The following is a 20,022-nucleotide window of genomic DNA, read 5'->3' on the forward strand; positions in this document are numbered from 1 at the left end:
TAACCGGTCCTCTTTGGAGAATGGAGCGTTTCTGGCTTCAAAGCCGACGTCCATGGCAGCAATATGTTAACAAGCTGCTTGACCCTGCGGACCGGAGCGAATACTTGGCTGCTGTGCATCAATCTACCAAAAAATAAAAACTCGTCGAGCTTCAAGATACTTCTTTTCTATTCCCGTAAGCTGTGTGAGCTTCAGCAGCTACTCGAATATTACCTGTGGATATTACCGACGTTCTGGGAAGGCGCGCGATCGCCTCGGTACTTTGAAGCGAGATCATATAGTCTAATTGTTATTGTGATCAGAAGGCGGTCGTTGCAAGCCGAAGAAAAGAATATAACAGGCTTGCCATATATATACATGCTGTTCGTTTTCTCTTCCGACTCTTAGGTCTGAATCGATCAACCAGCTCCTCATTTCCATTTCCATTTCCATTTCCATTTCCATTTCCATTTCCATTTCCATCGTCTTCGCCATCGCCATCGTCATCGCCATCCCGTCATCCCTTCTCGTCTCGTCACTGCTTCCTTCCTCAATAATCTTCTCACACACATCTCCAGACCCTTTCCATCCTTGCACGTAGCGAGTACCTAGGTACCGGTACCTAATCAAGCGACCACTCATCTCTCGCCAAGAGCCGAAGAAGCTCCTCCGTCGATCCTCGACCTTCTTCCTCGGGCCTCTCCGTCTGAGATGCCCTTCTTCTTTCTTCTTCTTCTTCTTTTTTTTTTCTTTTTTAAACAGATTTATACTGCTATACGAATGTGTATACGAGTTTCCTACGACGTTGTTATGTTCTGCTTACGGTTCGTCGGATCGATGGTCGATGAGTTTGAGTCTGAGTCTGAGAAGAAAGAGGAAGGAAGGAAGAAGAAAGGAAAAAGGAATTACGAGGCAGAGGCTGAGGGTTGAGGGTTGAAGAGGAAAAAAAAAAAAAGGGAAAAAAAAAAAAGGCATTGGGGAAATAATTGAGATGGAGAGCTGAAATTCTGGAGGTAGCTTCGAGACGCATAAGACCACTCTCCCTTATGGTCTGTGGATTGTGGCTTATGAATTTGACGAGTGGCTCGATCGAGCTGGCTGTACACCAACCATTTCGAGTGCGGTCGGAGATACAATGTGGTTGGATTGGAGGGCAACACTTTTTTTTTCCCCCTGGCTGGGCTGGGCTGGTAAGCGAGGACGATGGGAACGACGAGTATGGTATGCTTGTTGGGGGGTTGCGTAGACTCTTGATTTTGATTTTGCGACTATGCTATGCGACGAAGCCTATTTTTCCCATTACTAGTAAGAGCTACTGAAAGAGCCTCTTCGTGCGCGGAAAAAATAATAATAATAAAATAACAGAGGAGAGGTATTCGGACGATGTCTTTGCATTTGGCGCCTCTGCCTTGATGGAAATTATGGAATGGCAGCGCTAGCTAGATTTCTATCCCGCCTAAGCCCAACGAAGATCCCGCACCCCAAATTTCGCCTAACCTAGCTTATGCCAAAGCCAAAGCCAGATTGTGTCCCTATTCCATTAAGAGAGGGGGGAGAAATGCATCCTCGTTACCACCTCAAACTCCCAAGCCAAAGCATATCCCCTCCCCGTCGACTTATCGTCCATACTGCGCCCTCAGTGCCATAATCTGCGCCCGCTCTGCTGGTGGCAATTGGTCAACCATGCTCTGCGGCATCTCCATAACCTGCCTCATCAGATCCTCCGTGTTCGGCAACGCCTGTTGTTGTTGCTGCGGGGGAGGTTGCTGCGGCGGCTGTTGTCTCTGCTGCACAGGAGCAGGTGGTGGGTATCCCTGCACATGCGTAGACGGCGTGCCCATCTGCATGCCTAGCTGTCCACTCATGTGCGGCGGTGGTGGCGGGAAGCCTGGTGGGTAGTTTCCTGGTGGAGGCGCGCTGTACGGCTGATGTTGAGCTTGTTGATGGATTTGCTGGGGAGGAGGCTGGGGCATAGGCGGCGCGGCGGATGCTTGCTCGACGACGGAGGATAGGGCTTCGGTAGATACGAGGCCCATGAGGAGTAGGGCTTGGAATATGGCGTACGAGAGCTGGGGGGCTTGATGCAGGAGTTCGGTTGCGCGGGCGGCGTCGGTCGTGGCGAGGGTTTTCATCTGCGAGAGGACGTCAAGGAGTTGAGCTGGGGGTAGGGTGTTGAGCGTGCGCGAGATGGCATCGGGACAAGTGAGTCCTTGGGGAAGCTCGACGCCGAGGGGAAGAGGGGGGATCGACGAGGGTGCTCCGCGAGGGGGGCCCTCGAGTGGAGAGGGGGCGGCATAGCCGTTGGAAGGCATGGCGATGGGCATAGGAGGGGGTTGGTGTTGGTAGTTCAATGGAGCAGACTGTGTATGTATATATCAGTACATATATTTTCGAGTCGGAGTAGAGGGAGAGCGTACGTTGTCATCGCCATTGTCTCCGTCATTTGAGAAGTCGACGCGCAGCTTGCGATTCATGATTTCGTGGTCATTGAGGTTGCGTACTGCAGAAGCGGCCGAGTCTTCATAAGAGCGAGAAGTCAGTTGTGAGTGATTTGAGATATGAGGTGAGTGAGGGTGGTCAAAGGAGGAGAGTACCATACGCACCTGAATCTGGAAACTCGACGAAGCCGAATCCTTTGGGCCGGCCCGTCTCCCTATCATACACGAGTCGGAAGTTCAGCACCTTTCCCGCCGTGCTGAATATGCGTATGATCTGCTCTTCGGTGAGGCCTGAAGTTTGTCAGTCCGTTTTGCGGCAGAAGATGCGGTCGGTCACTACTCACCATACGGGATATTGCCTACGAACACGGATTTGGAGGGCGCTTTCGACATTTCGAGCGAGGAAAGTCGAGTGGAGGCGAATCGAGTCGAGTCGAGTCGTTTGCATGTATTTCTTTCGAGTTCGACAAGCAGACAAAGGGAGAGAGAGAGCAAGAGAGAGCAAGATCACGAAACGCCTCTGCAATAGCGACAGCAAGGGCAAGCAGGTCTTTTCAAGGATGTGCGCTGCGGGTTGGACCAGATCACTTGTAGAAATGGACTGAATGGCACAGAAAAAAGTCTTGAAGAAGTGTTTCTGGCTATTCTACTGTTCTCATCTGCCTCTGCCTCTTTCAGACGGGCACTCGTACTGACGGGCACTCGTACTCGTACTCGTCTGGCCCAGCTCCGCGCACGCACCGTTAGTTCCCAGTATTGCGAAATTGTTGTATTGCGGAGTTGCGATGTTGCGATTTTGCGACGTTGTTGTGGGAAGTCGTTTGAAGGCTTAGAAGTTTGAATTCTCTGTTGGATAGACGTCGAGTTGTGATGAGGCTGAAGACGAGACGGGGCTACTTAACTCCGAACTAAATGCACTAGTAAATATTTGGATCTTCCGAGCTAAGATTCCCCAACTTCTGGATCATCGACACCACCACCAACCCAACTTCAATACAGCCCAGGATTCCGCCACCATGTCGAACTCCCCTCAGGATGTCTTTGCGAGATTACAGCGAATGGCCAGCCAGGCTGGCAAAGGTGGAGGTCCATCACCCAAAGGAATGGGCGGCGCTGCTGGATCTTTAATATTGCTGGGAGGAGCTGCCTTCGCTGCGCAGAACGCCCTGTTCAACGTCGACGGAGGTCACAGAGCTATCAAGTACACGAGAATAGGTGGAGTAAGCAAGCAAATATACGGCGAAGGTAACCTCCCTCCTCTCATTGCCCACCACAAAAAGCTCGGTTGCGAGACTCAACTGCTTCATGTCAACATCTCTGGAGGCAACATGGCTAATTCCCAGTTGCTCCCTAGGCACCCATTTCAAGATCCCTTGGTTTGAAACCCCCATAGATTACGATGTCCGCGCCAAACCTCGCAATGTCGCCTCCTTGACCGGCACCAAGGACCTACAGATGGTCAATATCACCTGTCGTGTGCTCTCCCGCCCGCGCGTCGACGCTTTGCCCCAGATATACCGCACACTCGGCACCGATTACGACGAGCGCGTGTTACCGTCGATTGTGAACGAGGTGTTGAAGAGTGTCGTCGCGCAATTCAATGCCAGCCAGCTGATTACCCAGCGTGAAAATGTGGCGAGGTTGGTGCGGGAGAATTTAAGCAAGAGGGCTGCGAGGTTTGACATCATGCTCGATGATGTTTCGTTGACCGTAAGCACTTTTCACACGCACGAACCTATGGCACCTAAATACATTGATCTTCAATGCTAACTCCCGGTCCCTCCCAGCACCTCGCCTTCTCCCCCGAATTCACCGCCGCTGTCGAAGCGAAGCAAGTCGCCCAGCAAGAAGCCCAGCGCGCTGCCTTCGTCGTTGACAAGGCTCGCCAGGAGAAACAAGCCATGGTGGTTCGCGCGCAGGGAGAAGCCCGCTCGGCCGAGCTTATCGGAGACGCGATCAAGAAGTCGCGCTCGTACGTTGATCTGAAGCGTATCGAGAATGCGCGGGCAATCGCACAAATCCTACAAGATGCCGGAGGCCGCAACAAGGTGTATCTGGATTCCGAGGGACTGGGGTTGAATGTTACGGAGGGGTACGAGGATAAGAAGGGGAAGTAGGGATGTAATAACTTGAAGGGGAAACTGGGGAAGGGGGAAGAAGAAGAAGAAGAGGAAAAGGAAGGGTGCGAAACTCTCCACTGTACTGAGCTGAGCTGAGCGAGCGGGCCTAGCCGTGTATAATACTACATGATACGAAATATTCGTACGAAAGAAAGAAAGAGGTCAGGAAATGCGCCGTTCTAACTCTACTCATATATCCATTTACCTGTCGAGATTTGCCAGCCTTTTCCACATCTCTGCATACTGCATCACTTCAATCTGCCTGTTAACTCGGTCATTTGAACTTTATAGAGCATACATACTTATATACATACATACATACATACGTAAGAATGCCCAACCCGTCCCTGCAATCCAGCGGCGTATACAAAAACGAAAAGCGCCATGACTCTCTTCCACCCACCCACTCACCTACATACCCCTAACATAAACACCTTTCTTTCCCTAGCAGAGGCAAAGGCAATGGCAAAGAACACCCGGCAGATGTACGGAGTACGACTATAACCAATGAATCGATCGATGGAGGAAACAGACGGGACTGGCTGGCTGCCCACGCTTTCTTTTGCGAAAGAGAGATTATTTTTTTAAAAAAAAAAAATTTAGGGGGGGCGCTTGGAGTTATGAATTATTGTATAGCAGGGTAAGTAATGTAATGTAGTAAGTAGTAAGTAATGTGCTGTAGTAATATACCTACCTTAGTAAGTAAGCAGGATTTATATCTGAGCTAGTTAAGGTAGCTCTAGTTAGGAGTTAGGTGTGTAGTAGGACGAGATGAGATGTGTATCGTACAAGTCTGAGAAGTTTCATTTTCCTTCGTTGCTTTTTACTTAAGATATAGATAGTACATACATTCAATAATCTCGAAGCGCTTCGTTTCCTGTACATACTACTTACTACACATATATATGTAATGCCGCTTCGGCGTGCTTTTACATGCTTGACCTGCTTTCCCAACTCCGGTGCTCCATGCTCTCTCTCTCTGTTACTATTTAGTCGCCGACTTATGGACTTACTTATACACATCCCCCTCCTCATTTTTGCTTCTTCGAGCATAAAATACAAGCGGAAGGCGCTACAACCCCCAGTCCAGCCTCTCGCAGCTCCTCTTCTCCATCCTACTCCACCGTCTCAACCTTCGCAGCCTGGTTCTTAATATCCGCGATCCTCGCGATCCTCGCGAACTTCTTATCCAATTTCTTAATCTTCTTCTCAGTTTTTTGCATCTTCTTCTCTATTTTTTGGATCCTTTTCTTCGTCCTCTGAATCTTGTTCTGAGCTTTTTCGAGCCGCTTCTTCTCCTCTTTGCTGCCCGTCATCAGTGCCCCTTTCTCTGCGGATACCGTGCTCTTAAGCTTCTCTAGCGCTTCTTTGGTGTCATGAGGGAGACCTTGCGGCTTCTCCGCTGCACCGTTCTGCCCTCTCTGGTCTGAATAGCCGATTTCCTCCTCAGCACTCTCCTCTTCTCCCTGCACATGCGGTTTCCACACCCTCTCAGTCTCACCACTACCACCACGCATGGCATGAGACTCCTTCAGCGCAGGAAGATCGAGGTCTTGCCTCGGGAACTTAATATCCATTGCATTTACCGCCTGTTTCTCTACCTTCAGCCCGACGTCGCGATGCTTTTCTTGTTGCAGTTTCTGAAACTCCCTGCCAAATTTATCAATCTTCTTGAATGTCAGCGCCCACTTTTCGCTGGTGCTAAGGCGTGGTTTTTTGATATGAATATTTGCGCGGCTGGCAGCTTTCATGACCCCGTCCTCCGAGCCGAGACCAAGGGCTCGTAGGTTTTCATTGTTGGGCATCCAATTTGGATCATCGATCAGCACTTTGGGCTGGAATTTCGACTGTGGCTTCTTGCGAGCGGTTCGGCTTTTGGACTGATATCGGGGCTCGGACTCCTCATCCCCCACCTTCTCCATCCGCTCCTTCCGCTTACGGTTTCTGGTCAGCACAAAATCTCCCGCTTCTGCATTGTGTTTCTGATGCTTCGGTACCAAGACTCCAGAAGGCTTCGTTGGATCTTCAATGGGCGTCCCGATATTGAGCGTCCGGAATCCAGAAGCAGAGTACGTATTATGTCTTTCCTCCACTTCATTCCGGGTGGCTCCCGAAATACTCGGATTAGAAACTGGTGGGGCGCCTGCCGCCTCTTTCTCCTGTTCTGCCGTCAAATGTGGTGATCTGTTAGTATACCGAACTAGGTTCTCCTGTTCAAGATCACGAGCCAGTTTCGCCAGCTGATTCGGATCGTTGAGGTTGGCTTTCAGCTGGGGGTTCGCCGAAAGAGACTCCTGTTGTCCAGGTAACTTTTTTGGAAATTTCTCGAATGGATCGCTAGTTACCATCTCACGTGTCTCTTGGTCTGGGCGTAAACAACTGGTGCTTGATTTCTTCCAGGCCGGATCTGACTCGGGATCTTCGCGAGAGGCGGCGGGTACTCGCAGAGCAAGAAAAGGCTTGCGTGGAAGTCCGGGTTCCTCGGAGATGGGTTCAGTTTTGCTCGCTGAAGCCTCCATTTCAGCGCTCACCCGGCGTTCGACTTCTACCGCGTCTTCCCAAGCTTTGCGAACATCCTCTTGGGATACCTTATGTGGCTGCGTTTGGTGGAAGAAGGCAAGACGCCGCCATTCGCCATACCTTGCAGTCACAGTAACATCCCTCATGACTCCCGCTTCTAATTCCTGGTCTGGCTGGTTGTGAGAAGCATATCCATCCCTCGACCTCTGTTTCGACCAATCAGACTCTGGGCTGCATGGAGGTGCAAGCTTCTTCTTTAATTCCTCAACCCGGGCCTCGCTAGCTTCTAGCTTTGCCTTCAGATCATCGATTTCTTTCGTTCCGATGGGCCTGTTCGGAAGTGTGGCATTGAGTTTAGCGATTTGTCTGTCAATAACTTGGTGGAGTAGGGACGAGGTAGATACAGTGCCGTCGAACATAGCTTTTGACTTGACATATTTGCCTTCCACGCCATCCCACGTCACTAGCTGTGAATTCGAGACTTGTGAGTCTGGTGGGGGATAGATCGTACCACCAGTGGACTGCTGTCTTCGTTCGTCCACTGATAATTGCCTGAGCTGGCTGTCAACCAACCTTTCTTCGCTGGCTTCATTTCTAGGTGATATCGAAACAGACGGGAGTTCCGTACGCTGCGGTGAAGATGTTGCTTCATCTGCAAAGCACATGGTCCTTTTGGCCGATTCCGATGCGGAATCTAGTTTTCCTGATCTCTCAAGTGTCGCTCTTAAAGAATCATGAGCTTGCCTGTACTCGGCAATTGCCTTCTCCGACATACCCTGCAAGTTTGCCTTGACAAGCACGCATTTTTTTAGCATTGGATCCCACTCCATAAGTGGCACTGGCATGGAGCTTTCTGTCGACTTTATCAGACGGCTGGGCGATTGAAACATTTTAGAGTGCCCATTGACCGTTGCAGTGTTAGGAGTTCGGCCATTTGCTGAATCAGAAGCAGGGCGAGAGGGCAAGATCTTTCTTTCAATTTTTTTCCCACTATAGCCGGGTAGATTGATGGGCATTTCCAGAAGCCGCATGGCCTCTTTCATAGCATTTGCTGATCTCGCAGCTAACTCAGGCGATTTGGGTAAACCGTTGTCTGTCCGTAAAGATTCGCGCTCCGCGTAATTTTGCAACCACTGCAGGGAATTGGCTGACGTGCTTGCTGGTTTTTTAATTTTCACGGCTGAGTATTCTGCGTTGCTTGAGACTGATTTTTGGGCAGACATTCGGCGCAAATAATTCCGAAAATTCAAAGCATCGTCCGCGTTCGGTATTGCATCAGGTTCATCGCGCGAAGCTTCCCTGCTAGCTGCATGTCGCTTCTCGAGAAACGATCGTTGGTACACAGAAGATGGCTGTATGGCAGATTGGTTTGCCGGGCATGTTGTTGTCGGTGCGTTTTTGAGAGTTCCCGTACTGATCGGTTTTGGCTGTTCAGGAGTTGTCTCTAGGAGTCCAGAAGGCGTCTGTGTAGGGGATTTGTTTGTGGTAAGTTCACACTCTGGTGTGCTGGGGAGTCCAGTGCCGGGCAGAACTAATTTATCTAGAGAAATCCGTGAGAGAGGGCTAAACGGCGACTTCTTGGTGGATGCAGCCGCTGTCTTGCTGGAATTTTTGTCGCTGGGCGAGAATGCACTTTCCGAAGATATATTCCACAGTAGATTAGATGGCAAATGATGGCTGTTTGCCGTTAATGGCGACATATCCGCTACCTTGCTCGGGCCTTCCGGTCCAGCTCGCAATGCCCTCTCAGGAGATATTGGCGGGGCTGTTTCAGTCGCGGAAGACTTCTGCTTCCCCTTCCCCTTCCCCTTCTCCTTCTTCTTCCTCTTCTCCTTTTTCGGAATCTGAGATGACACTTCGGCTGGGTTCTCTTGCTTCACATCCTTTAAAACGAATATTTCAGTTTCCCCTTCTACGCGGTTCTCGTTGAGCGCAATACTGTCTCCGTCCACATCGTTTCGCTCAAGTTTTTGGCCAGCTTCGGTCTTCTCGGAGTTCTTCTTCTTCTTCTTCTGTTTCAGATTCTGTGATGAAATCACCACTGATTCGTCTTTCTTCGTGTGCCCAAAGGTAGACTGTACAGGTTTTCGGTCAGCAAGATCCTTGCTGGAATTGATATTACCTAGCAATTCACCGACCTCCATATCTTCGACCACATTATTCTTCTCAGTCAGTTGGGTTTGTTTGATATTCTTGGACTTCTTTTCCTTGGTCTTTAGCCTCGGAGATGACTCCTCGACCGATCCGTCTTTTTTTGATTCCTCGGGAACGGTTAATGGATTTTCTCCCTTGACGTGATTTTCGCTGGAACCAACCCAATCGAGCAATTTGTCGCCCCCTTCATCTGTATTTTCTGTCTGCTTAGATAGACCAGTAGCCGGACTTGATTCGATATCTTCAGCATCGCTTGACTCTGTCGGCATGGGCTGGCCACTTTCCGGGGTGTCTGAAGTTGACATCGCTGGAAGCAGCCACTCAGGCACTTGCGCTTCCGGCCTGTACATCTTATCTTTTGAGGCGAAGGATTCGGCTACCTGCTTCTCAGCTTCCTTCTCGGCATCTTGGTGTCCGAATTCTTTGTCCAGTCTAGCTTCTTCCCCCACGTATGCCAACCTCATTGGTTCCTTCTCGGGAGGAAGAGAGGGGACAATCTCCTGGCTCTCTAAGTCTTGCGCCATCGAAAATTTATCTGCTGAGACTGATGCCTCTTCTTTAGCGGCTTCGTTTTCTGACGGGGCAGACTTGACTTCCGCGTCAGTCTTCGCGTCCGGACTCATACTGACTGACGCCTTCTGATCCTGTGATAACTTTCCCGGCATTTCCTCATCTCCACCTGATATAATCACTCTCGCAACATCTCCACCAGGGACAGAATTGGCCAGGCTCGCCGAGTTTGAGGGCTTGTCAAGAGGCTTGTTGGAAAACTCGCTGTGAACGAGGTACTTGCGCTGGGTGTTTTCTTTGGTGCCTTCGTCATGCAGGAGGGGTCTGTAGAGTTCGAGTCCAGAGTCAGGAAGCGGCTCTTCGTAACTGTCTTTCGATAGCACTTGTAGCTTCTGCTCCTTTCCCCCATCAAGCGGCAGATCCAGCCTCCATGACTTCCGGAAGTTTTCTCCTTTCGTTTGCATCTCCAATACTTGTTCCGGAAAAGATCTCCCAATGTACGGAACCAAGTGATCACCGTTCAAAAACGCCTGATCCCTTCTGAGTCTTGATTCCTCTGAATCTCCCAATAAAGGCCACTCTGTCCACTCAGCCCCTACGATCTCATCCGCGCTGGCATAAGAAAAGTTTTGTCTAGTCCTCATGCACAGTGCAGTCGGCGTCAACGTCGTTTTCTCCAGCCGTAGCTTCCACTCCGCGGCAGCCCTCAGCTTCAGGGCTGTTGCCTCATCCCTACCACGAATCATCCCGCCGATCGGAATCTTCGGATGCCATTTGTCTTCTCTGCCCTGACCGACATGATTGTGCAGCGAATTTGGTTGCGCGCCTTCAATCTCCAGCTTGAACTCGTGATGTAGTGAGACGAGGGTGGGTGACATGAATTCAAGTCTAGCCACCCACCTTTGGCCAGGCTTAGGAATGACATACGGTGAATGAGCGAGGATGTCAAACGGAGCCAAGTCTCGAGCAATCCGAGTCACTAGCTGCCTATACGTGTCCGCCTTCAGCGCAGGTAGCGAGTGGATCAGCAAGATATGCTCGACCGGCTTGACATCCACCTTGGTATCATGCTGATCAGACGGGGCCAGTGTCTTCGCGATGAAGAGACCGAGAAGATAAGCGGAGTTGGGATCAAGCTTGAACGCAATGTCGCATTGGCTCCTGAGGATCTCGTCATTATGGCCCTCTTCATGGTGGGATTTTCCACGCAGAGAATGCCGCTTCCTCTGGGCCTGCTCTACGGAAGTGGCCTCAGGGTTACCGAATCTTTTGAAGAAGCGCTGATTGCTTGCTGCCTCGGCCAACTGTGCCCTCCTCTCCTTGGACCTGAGCTTGCTCACGTGAGCTGCATTGCCAAGCCGTGCAAGCTTCTGGTAATTGGGAAGGGCTCTCTGCATCGATGTCGTCTGGGTGTCCAGTCAGTCCAGTTCAGTCCAGTCAGTCCGGGCTGAGAAAGGGTAAGTTGCTCACGTGTGGCCCATCGGAGCCTATCTCCCTCCCCGCTCGACCATTGAGATGCGACTGAGCCCACTGGAGTTGAGAGATACGAGATATGAGATGCGAGAGCTGCGAGGATGAGAGTAGATTATTCAAGTGGGAACTTCCTTCAATGCTGAGTCATCCATCATCCAGGGGCTGCCAAAATTTGTGGGCTCCATCTCGCACTCGCACTCGCACTCGTATTCGGACTCGGACTAGTGATCTGGATCTTCGGGTCAACTCATATCGACATTGACCACAGGTAGTCGGCTCGAACAGCCTAGGCTACGAATTGAGATGCAGGTAGAGTTTCTGCTTCCTATGAGCAGCTTATGCTCAAAGAGCTGCTATACATCGATATCGGACGCTGACTTGTTCCAGATCCCCCCTTAAATCTATTCACTCAGCTCAGAGATCATCATCTCGGCTCGAAATGAGCATGAGAACCACCGGCAGCCGCCTCCTCGAGTACCGCAATGTCCGACCACGCTGGGTTATGAGAAGACTCAAGCTCCTCCGAACCTCCAAAGATGAAAAGATCCTGGCAAACCGGTCGAAAGACGGTCCATTCGACAGTCTCGCCATGTCACGTGCCACCCAGAAACAAGGCGGCACCATTAGCATCGGGCTCGTCCTCAGTCGAGAAAGCGGGCGGCGAGCCCACCAGCTGCGATCTCGTTGCATCGAAATGCCCCTGGGCAAGACTGCGACTTTCCGCATCCCCCTGTTCAAGCCGATCCCGGCAGCACCGATCTCCCTCCGTCTGTACGAGACCATGAAGCTTCTCAGTACATCCAAGACGGTGTTCGAACTCGAGGTCGAGGCCCCGTATGTTGCTGGGTGTCTTGTGGGGTTTACCACGAAGCAGGATCCGGGTATCCAACGATTACAGCACAAATTCATGCACGCGTTCGCGATCGGGGCTGCCACGGACGGTGAAGGGAATCCTATAGCCTACACCCTCGACCCCAAACTCACAATTGCGAAGTTCCCGCTTGGCGCAAAGGCTTTTGTCAGATGTCTTGAGCACGCCAAGGAAGAGTATCAAATCGGTATTCATCCTCTCACAGTTACAGCTCTCTGCTTCAGGTACTCGCCTGCGATGAGAGGAAATATCAAATGGGACCCGCATCATATCAGCCGGCAATGGTTCGACTTCCCTCTTCTGGGCGCGGACAAAGTCGAGGCTCGACATCGAGAATATATGGCGTTCAAAGGTAGATTAGCGGCTCACAAGGAGGAGATTAAGGAGAGGTTGAAGGCTCAGGAGGAGGCTCAGACGGTCTTTAAGGTCATTGGGCCTGAGAAAGCTCCAGAAGCGCTGCAAGAGCGACCCAAAGTCCCAGTGGGACTGTCGCGAGATATCGCCAAGTATTTTAGGATGACGCAGGAGGAGGCAAGAGTGGCTGCTGGGTTGCCGATCGAGCGGCATTGGTATGTGAAGGAACGCCGGAGAAAGGACCAAGCAGGTGTGAATGAGCCGCAGGCTTCTGCCTGTTCGCCAATTGACACCAGTTCAGGACCTGGGGTCTAGCTTTCGGCGCGAGCTGGACCATACCTGCGGTTCTATGGCCAGTTCTACGGTATGAAAACTAGATTGACCTCGTGCGATACCGCCTCGGACGCACAGGTAGATAACCGGACTGAGCCTGGTGATGCGACGCTGAGAGGAAGTAGCCTCAGACAGTCCTCTGCACTCGAAGTCGTAGACCGTTGCTCTGAAGATGGGCACAGGAGACGAGATGCCAGGATATAGCGAAGTCCTTCGCAAAGTAACACTCACGCCTCACTCAACAGAAAACATCGAGGTCGAGGCGTCCGAGCAAATCTTGTACATCATGTAAAAACAACTGTGAATTCTGGCCACACTATCTCCTGTAGGGCTCTCTGCCATCTTGGGCAGCTTGTTCTTCGTGTACTTCATCATACGTTCCTACGAGTATTCAAAAGAAAGACGCCCGAGATCCGATGCAGCTTCTGCTCCCCAGCGAACGAGCGAATATTCCGGACCTCAGTCCAAATTTTCAGATTGAAAAATCACCAAGCCGGCAGACGCTTCTGGGACCAGTCCCATTCTCCGCGTAGCCCCAAGATCACTTCTCCATGACACGCCCCCGTCACAACCTAGACTGGCAAGAACGCCTTACTTCGCGGTTGGAGTCGACATTGAAAAGGACCTCAAGGCTACTACATTCACCCTGCAAATAAAAGATTCCAACATAGATCGTAGCTCCACGACCCAGCCTCTATCCCCTGCCTCTACACTCAATAGAGACGACATCAAACATGTGCGATTTCTAACCGCCGCATACCATATCCCGTTCTTGCTCGTGCGGCAAGGGCGTAAGCGAAGTCAGCAAACGCAAGGTGAAGCTCATCCTCGCCGGCTCGACGGGCTTCATCGGCACCGAGGTCCTCATGCCGGCCCTACTGATTGTCAGAATAGCATTCATCGTCGCGCTCTCCCTGATTATCAGCCCCTGCCAGAGCCCTTTGGCACCACAAAAGAAAGAAAGAAAGAAAGAAAGAAAGAAAGAATGAAAGAAAGAAAGAAAGAAAGAAAGAAAGAAAGAAAGAAAGAAAGAAAGAAAGAAAGAAAGAAAAAAAAGGGCGCAGAAGACAGGAACCAAAGCCGGGTTGAAGAGAGAATTAGTTAGTCATCCGAAGAACGCAGAACGAGGCTATCCCGCGAGAGAGAGAGAGGGGAAGGAGAAGAGGGGTGTTTGGTGTTTAGTGGGTGGATGGATGGTGGATGGATGGTAAGTAAGTATGTATGTAAGTAAGTAAGTAAGTAAGCGTCTACGGGCTGGTGGCTGTAGCGGCTGGGGATAGAGATGGAGATGGATCGGGATGGGGGGGTTACTTAGAAGGGAAGGGAAGGGAAGAGAAGAGATGAGAAGAGAAGAGAAAGTAGGAAGTAGGAAGTAGGAAGTAAGAAGTAAGAAGTAGGAAGTAAGCGGATAGATAGATTGACGCAGACACAAACACAAACAAACACAAATTCCTCTGAATACGTAGTATTTCGGTCTACGGAAAAAGGGCCTGGGTCGCGAGGGTCCCGGGGAGTTGAGGCGGGAGGGGGAGGTGGGAAATACCGTACGACTTGAGGTACTTACTGGTAGATGGTAGATGGTAGATGGTAGATGATTTGGGAAGGGAGAAGAAAAGAAAAGAAAAGAAAAGAAAAGAAAAGAAAAGAAAAGAAAAGAAAAGAAAAGAAAAGAAAAGAAAAGAAAAGAAAAGAAAAGAAAAGAAAAGAAAAGAAAAGAAAAGAAAAGAAAAGAAAAGAAAAGAAAAGAAAAGAAAAGAAAAGAAAAGAAAAGAAAAGAAAAGAAAAGAAAAGAAAAAAAAAATGAAAAAGAAAAAAAAAAGATCCTCGCTATAGTACCTACAGGACAAAAAAGGACAGGACAGAAGAGTGCAGTAGAGTGCAGTGCAGTAGAGGCGCCAAAGCGCTACACCGAACTACCTATCTTACATTAGGTTAAACTAGTATTGATTAATTTTTTTTTTTTTTTTAAAAAAAAAAAAAAAAAAAAAAAAAAAAAAAAGGAAAGGAGAGAAAGGGAAAAAAAAAGGAAAGGAAAGGGAAAAGGAAAAAAAAGGAAAGGAAAGGAAAAAGGAAAGGAAAGGAAAAAGAAAGAGGAAGGGAAAGAGAGAGATAGAAGAAGAAGAAGAAGAAGAAGTACCTAAGCCCAAAGCAGAACCGGAGCAAGAGAGCACGGGGGGGAAAGAAAAGCTGGAGCTGGCCTGCGATGCGATGCGGCATCGGTGGGCAGGCAGTACGACTACCTACCTAGGTACCTTAGGTACCTATCTACGGTACGGTATCTACGGTACTCTACTCCATGTCTATCAGTCTACGGTATCAGTCTGTGCGCCGCAAGCGTGCCTGCCCGCCCCCCTCTCCCAACGTGCAAGAACCTAAATTGATTGATTGATTGATTGATTGATTGAAAGAAAGAGAGAAAGAAAGCGACCTGCGGATGACCTACCTACCTACCCTTCATCTACGTGGTACGTACCGTGGTACGTTATCGGCGGTAGTGGTAGCGGTAGTGGTTGACCCGCGACTGAGTAGGAACAAGGACGGACGGAGTAGCGTCGTTTCGTCTTGAGTCGGGCTGCCTTGGTTGAACAGTGTGCGATGCGCGATCGATATTAGTAATTAATTAATTGATCCGCTGTAGTATCCGGTCTCCGGTCCGGGGCGGACTGACGTAGTCGTACGGGACCTACCAGCTGATTCTTGGAAGTTGGGGAATCTGATCTTGGTTGCGGTTGGTTGATTGCGGTTGGTCTGGGTCTGGGTCGGGGTCGGGGTCGGGGTCGGGGTCGGGGTCTGGGGAGCTTCGGGACTTGCGGGTGCTGTTTCTTTGAGCTGGGCTGGGATGAGCTGGGATGAGCTGAGCTGAGCTGAGCCCCGGGCTTCATTTACTGTAAGTAGTATCTATCCATCCATCCCGCCAGCCAATGAGGATGAGGATTGATGATGATGGTGGAACTTCGAGACGGTAGAGGCAGGGAGGGGAAGCGGGGGAGGGGGGAGGGGGGAGGGGGGAGGGGTGAGGGGGAAGGGGGGCAGTCTCCCTCCGTGACCGATATACCCTTGAATACCGATCAGCCTCGTCGTCGTCGTCGTCGTCGTCGTCGTCGTCGTCGTCGTCGTCGTCGTCGTCGTCCGGCCCTCTAGCCCGCTTTGGCCGGCTCTGTAAAAGTGGATGAATACGGAAGCGATCAGAGGAGAGAATACGGAGTCGGTTTCTCCCTTGGCGACTGAAGAGCAACGCAACGCAACACAACGCACCTTCCCAAGTCCGAGGGCACAAGTGTAGTAACAAATCGAAAGCAGAATATTCCCTCTTTGATTGGAAGGGGAGGTATTAGCTGGCTCGCTGTCTGTTTTTGGGGTTTCTACTCTGTATATACATATATTTATTTATATATATATATATACCTTCACCCCCCCCTCTCCTCTGCCCCTCCCCCGCCCTCCCCCGCCCTCACCCTCTTTTCCCCAGCAGCCAGCCAGCCAGCGAGCCGCAGCGGTAGAGAACTGCACCGAGCAAGCGTTCTGCTTCTGCTTCTGCAGATGCGGATGCAAAACAAACGACCATTGCAGGCAAGACGCAACACCGATAGACGTACTGCAGATGCAAATACAAACACAAATGCACATGTAAACGGGAGATGCACGACATCCGTGAACCTCCTCTCTCATCCCGCTCGTCTACTCGCTGTCATTCAATCGGCGGAAGGGAGTGAGTGAGTGAGTGAGCCTCTTCGTGCCCGCCTTCCTCCGTCCGCTTTTCCCCTTCTGCTCTGCTCTTCTCGTCGGATCTCACCCGTCTGTTATCGCATCCATTCCATCTCATCCCATCCCATCCCATCTTTCTGCTGCCGAACTTGTGGTTGTGCAGTTGCTGCACGCATCTCAACAAGCTCAGCTGCATATTCCCTATGAGTTCCAGATCTGGTCGGCACGCACGCACGCACGCAAGCTGGTAACTGTGATATGCATCGCATACATACGGTGATAGCATGCAGAACATGCTGTATGTAGCAGTAGCAGTAGTATGTACCTATGTATGTATTGCATGGCATACCTACCTCACAGAGCCCGCCGAGCCCGATGCGACCATAACGTCCACAGCCAATACGGCGTCCGTACTTGTCTACAGTAGTAGTACCGTACCGTACCGTACTCCGCTCCTTTTTACCAGGGCGCGTGCGTGCCAGCAAGCATATCTGCAGTTTCCTGCATGCCGCTGCTGCGAGAGGATGCATGGATGGATGGATACCTAGAACCGCTCGCATGGATGGCATGGGCATACGGACTCCTTAGCAACGGCACGAGCGGCGCATGCAATACCTCCCGCCTGGGGCAGAACAAGAGGGCAGATGTGCTATCGTATTTGTGACGATGGAATGCGCAAGAGAGATATGTACGGAGAGACAAAGATGAAGACAGAGATGAAGACAAAAAATTCAAAACAACAGACGAAGAAGAAAAAAGAAAAAAGAAGAAAGAAGAAAAGAAAAAAAAAAAAAAAAAAAAAAAAAAAAAAAAAAAAAAAAAAAAAAAAAAAAAAAAACCGATGCCCAACTCGGAACATCCGGGTCGACCAGACCAGACCAAGCCGACAGCAGGACCTAACGTCCATCGCAACCAGTACCGTACTACAAGTCAGTAAGTAAGTATCTCTCGGGCTCTCCCCTCCACCACAAAGCCGCGCCGTCACCTCCCCTTTTGCCTCCGTTCTGCATAACCCGCGGCCCGTACAAGCGAAAGACGGAAGAAGAGGAATGACCACCATCCCATCCCATCCCATCCCATCCCATCCCATCTCATCTCAACAATGACCATCTCAATAATCTCAGCCGACAATCCACACAGCACTCCCAGTACAGGTAGGTAATCAATGATAATGATCACAACCGCGATGCTCGGTCGCTAGGTACGTAAATAAGTAAATAAATAAATAAGTACGGTAAATAAATAAATAAATAAATAAATAAGCCCGCCCGCCCGACTCAAAGAATTCAAACACGAACACGAACACGATGAAGCAAGCAAGCAAGCAAGCAGACGAGGTACGTACGTACGTACGTACCGCAGTACCTAGGTCTTAGCGCACAGAAGAAATGAATAAATGAATGAATGAATGCCTTGTAGAAAGGAATGCGGAGAAGCCTCCCCTTCCTTTTTTTTTTTTTTTTTTTTTTTTTTTTTTTTTTTTTTTTTTTTGGAGGGGGAAGGCGGGGCGGGGTACCGTAGATCAAGGAGGAGAGGAGAGGAGGAGAGGGGGGGTAGGTATCTTTCTCGGATCACGTGATGGCGCGGAGGGGAATGTTTGGGGAGGGGTTTGCTTTTCTCTTACTTATTTACGTAGGTAGGTATCTTTGTTCGGTTTACCGAGGTAATAAGGTAAGGTAAGGTAAGGTAAGGTAGGTACTTACTTACTTGCGGTTCTGCCTTCTTTTGCTCTGCTCGCCTCGCCTCTGCTCTCTTTCCGTTCCCTGCGCCCCCGTTCCCCGCGCTCTATCCAAAGCTATCGCTTCCGAACCGAACCGAACCGAACCCGGGATAGATCTTTCTTTCTTTCTTTACTTTCTTTTCTTTTCTTTCTTTCTTGTTCATTTGATGTGAAGAATTGGACGCACGAAGGGGAGGGGTGCGAGACGGAAGAAGGATCTCTCCTCGTCCATATATATATATATATATATATATATTTTTGGCTTTTGCAGTCCGCGGATTTTATTTAAATCTTTCGCGTCTTTTGGCTTTGATGGAGAGGAGAAGAAGAAGATGGAGGAGGGGAAAGGAGGAGGGAAAAGGGAGAAGCAAAGAAGGGAAGAGGAAAAGGGTGTTGGTATTGGCTCCGTTTCTTTGCTTTCATTCAAGAGAGGTGGGGGACGAGGGATACCGGTAAGATAGGATAAGGCGCAGGAAAGAAAGAAGTAGGTAGGTACGTGAATGGATGAATGAATAGGTACCTAGGTACTTAACCGAGGAAATGAAAGGGGTACCTACGTCAGTAAATAAGTATCGGCGGTCTGTTCTTCTTCTTATCATTATCATTATCATTATTGTCATTGTTATTGTTATTCTTATTGTTATCCGCGCAACGCGAACAGGATATAATACGGTACTTAAGTATAGCACCGTACCGTACCTAGTAGCATCATATAAGAAAAGACTTTCTATCACCGGGATAGCACACAGAAACAAACATGCAGTAGGTACCTCCTTAGGTAGATAGATACCTACGGTACTGTATGAGATGTACGCGTGGCGGAATAAGAAAACCAAAAATAGCAATAACAACAACACATCATCATAGTCAATCACATCTCCCGCTGCTACTTATCTATTATATTACATTACATCACATCACATCACGCGCCTCCGCACACGAGGTATATCAGCTCTTATATAGGTATGCTGTGTTGTGTTGTAGGTACCTCCCTCGCTCCCTCCCGGTATCTACCTAAGGTAGGTATACGTCCTCGCACATATACACACCTACGTGTCGACGGAAATACCTAACGCGTACGTGTACCTACCTACCTATATATATCCCACCCACTTACCTATCCATCCCCCTCCCATCGAAATCTCAGTCGCGCATCGATCGATCGGCTCCTCGATCTCTCCCGCTCTCCCCGGCGCTCTCCCCGGCTCCGGCTCCCTCTCCCTCTTCCTCTTCCTCTTCTTCTCCCTCTCCCTCTTCCGTGTCCAACTACGTAGCAACTCTCTTCCTTCCCGGAAACTCTTCTTTTGGCTTTAATTTTAATCTTTTTTTTTTAATTTTTTTTTTTTTTTTTTTTTTTTTTTTGGTTGGTGCCTCCTCCTCATCCTCCTTTTTTCCCTCCTTTTTTATAGGGGGGAGGGAGGGGAAAGGGGCGCGTGAGCGGGAAGGGGGGGGGGAAAGGAAAGGGGAAAGGGAAAGGGGGCAAGGAGATAAGATAGATAGATAGTAAATACAGTAGTAAGTAGGTACAGTGGTAGGTAAGTCGACTAGTAGTATTTGCGTGAGATACCGGTATCTACGGGGTAGGGGGAAAAAGTTTTCGTGATATAGGTAGGGGAGGGGAGGGGATGGGATGGGATGGGATGGGAGGATAGAAAGAGGGAGAGACCTTGGAGATCTTGGAGATCTTGGAAGGGGGGGAATTGCTTTTGTTTCATCCGTCTTTTTTTTTTTTTTTTTTTTTTTTTTTTTTTAGTAATGGGACGGGACGGGAATGATGTAACCTTTTTTTTTTTTTTTTTTTTTTTTTTTTTTTTTTTGGTTTGGTTTTGGTTTGGTTTTGGTGGA

At 49.7% G+C, this 20,022-nt stretch overlaps 4 protein-coding genes across 4 annotated transcripts; 2 read left to right on the plus strand and 2 right to left on the minus strand.

Moving 5' to 3' along the window:
- Positions 1 to 1,595: 1,595 nt before the first annotated feature.
- On the minus strand, positions 1,596 to 2,810 carry L3040_006381 (uncharacterized protein; the record flags this gene model as incomplete). The annotated part of the gene is made up of 4 exons (XM_007289166.1): positions 1,596 to 2,339; positions 2,397 to 2,497; positions 2,583 to 2,708; positions 2,762 to 2,810. The coding sequence occupies 4 exons, from the start codon at positions 2,808 to 2,810 to the stop codon at positions 1,596 to 1,598; spliced, it is 1,020 nt and encodes a 339-aa protein (XP_007289228.1).
- A 623-nt stretch (positions 2,811 to 3,433) lies between these two features.
- Positions 3,434 to 4,534, plus strand: L3040_006382 (uncharacterized protein; the record flags this gene model as incomplete). The annotated part of the gene is made up of 3 exons (XM_066154087.1): positions 3,434 to 3,618; positions 3,761 to 4,127; positions 4,205 to 4,534. 3 exons carry the CDS (start codon positions 3,434 to 3,436, stop codon positions 4,532 to 4,534), a joined length of 882 nt encoding a protein of 293 aa, XP_066011074.1.
- Positions 4,535 to 5,652: 1,118 nt separating this feature from the next.
- L3040_006383 (uncharacterized protein) lies at positions 5,653 to 11,346 on the minus strand (the record flags this gene model as incomplete). The annotated part of the gene is made up of 4 exons (XM_066154088.1): positions 5,653 to 9,132; positions 9,196 to 11,127; positions 11,192 to 11,251; positions 11,323 to 11,346. The coding sequence occupies 4 exons, from the start codon at positions 11,344 to 11,346 to the stop codon at positions 5,653 to 5,655; spliced, it is 5,496 nt and encodes a 1,831-aa protein (XP_066011075.1).
- A 287-nt stretch (positions 11,347 to 11,633) lies between these two features.
- Positions 11,634 to 12,734, plus strand: L3040_006384 (uncharacterized protein; the record flags this gene model as incomplete). The annotated part of the gene is made up of 1 exon (XM_066154089.1): positions 11,634 to 12,734. One exon carries the CDS (start codon positions 11,634 to 11,636, stop codon positions 12,732 to 12,734), a length of 1,101 nt encoding a protein of 366 aa, XP_066011076.1.
- Positions 12,735 to 20,022: the final 7,288 nt, after the last annotated feature.

This window comes from Drepanopeziza brunnea, assembly GCF_022702325.1.
Source record: "Drepanopeziza brunnea f. sp. 'multigermtubi' strain 214-2 chromosome Unknown ctg11, whole genome shotgun sequence".
In the NCBI taxonomy this organism is placed as follows: Eukaryota; Fungi; Ascomycota; class Leotiomycetes; order Helotiales; family Drepanopezizaceae; genus Drepanopeziza; species Drepanopeziza brunnea.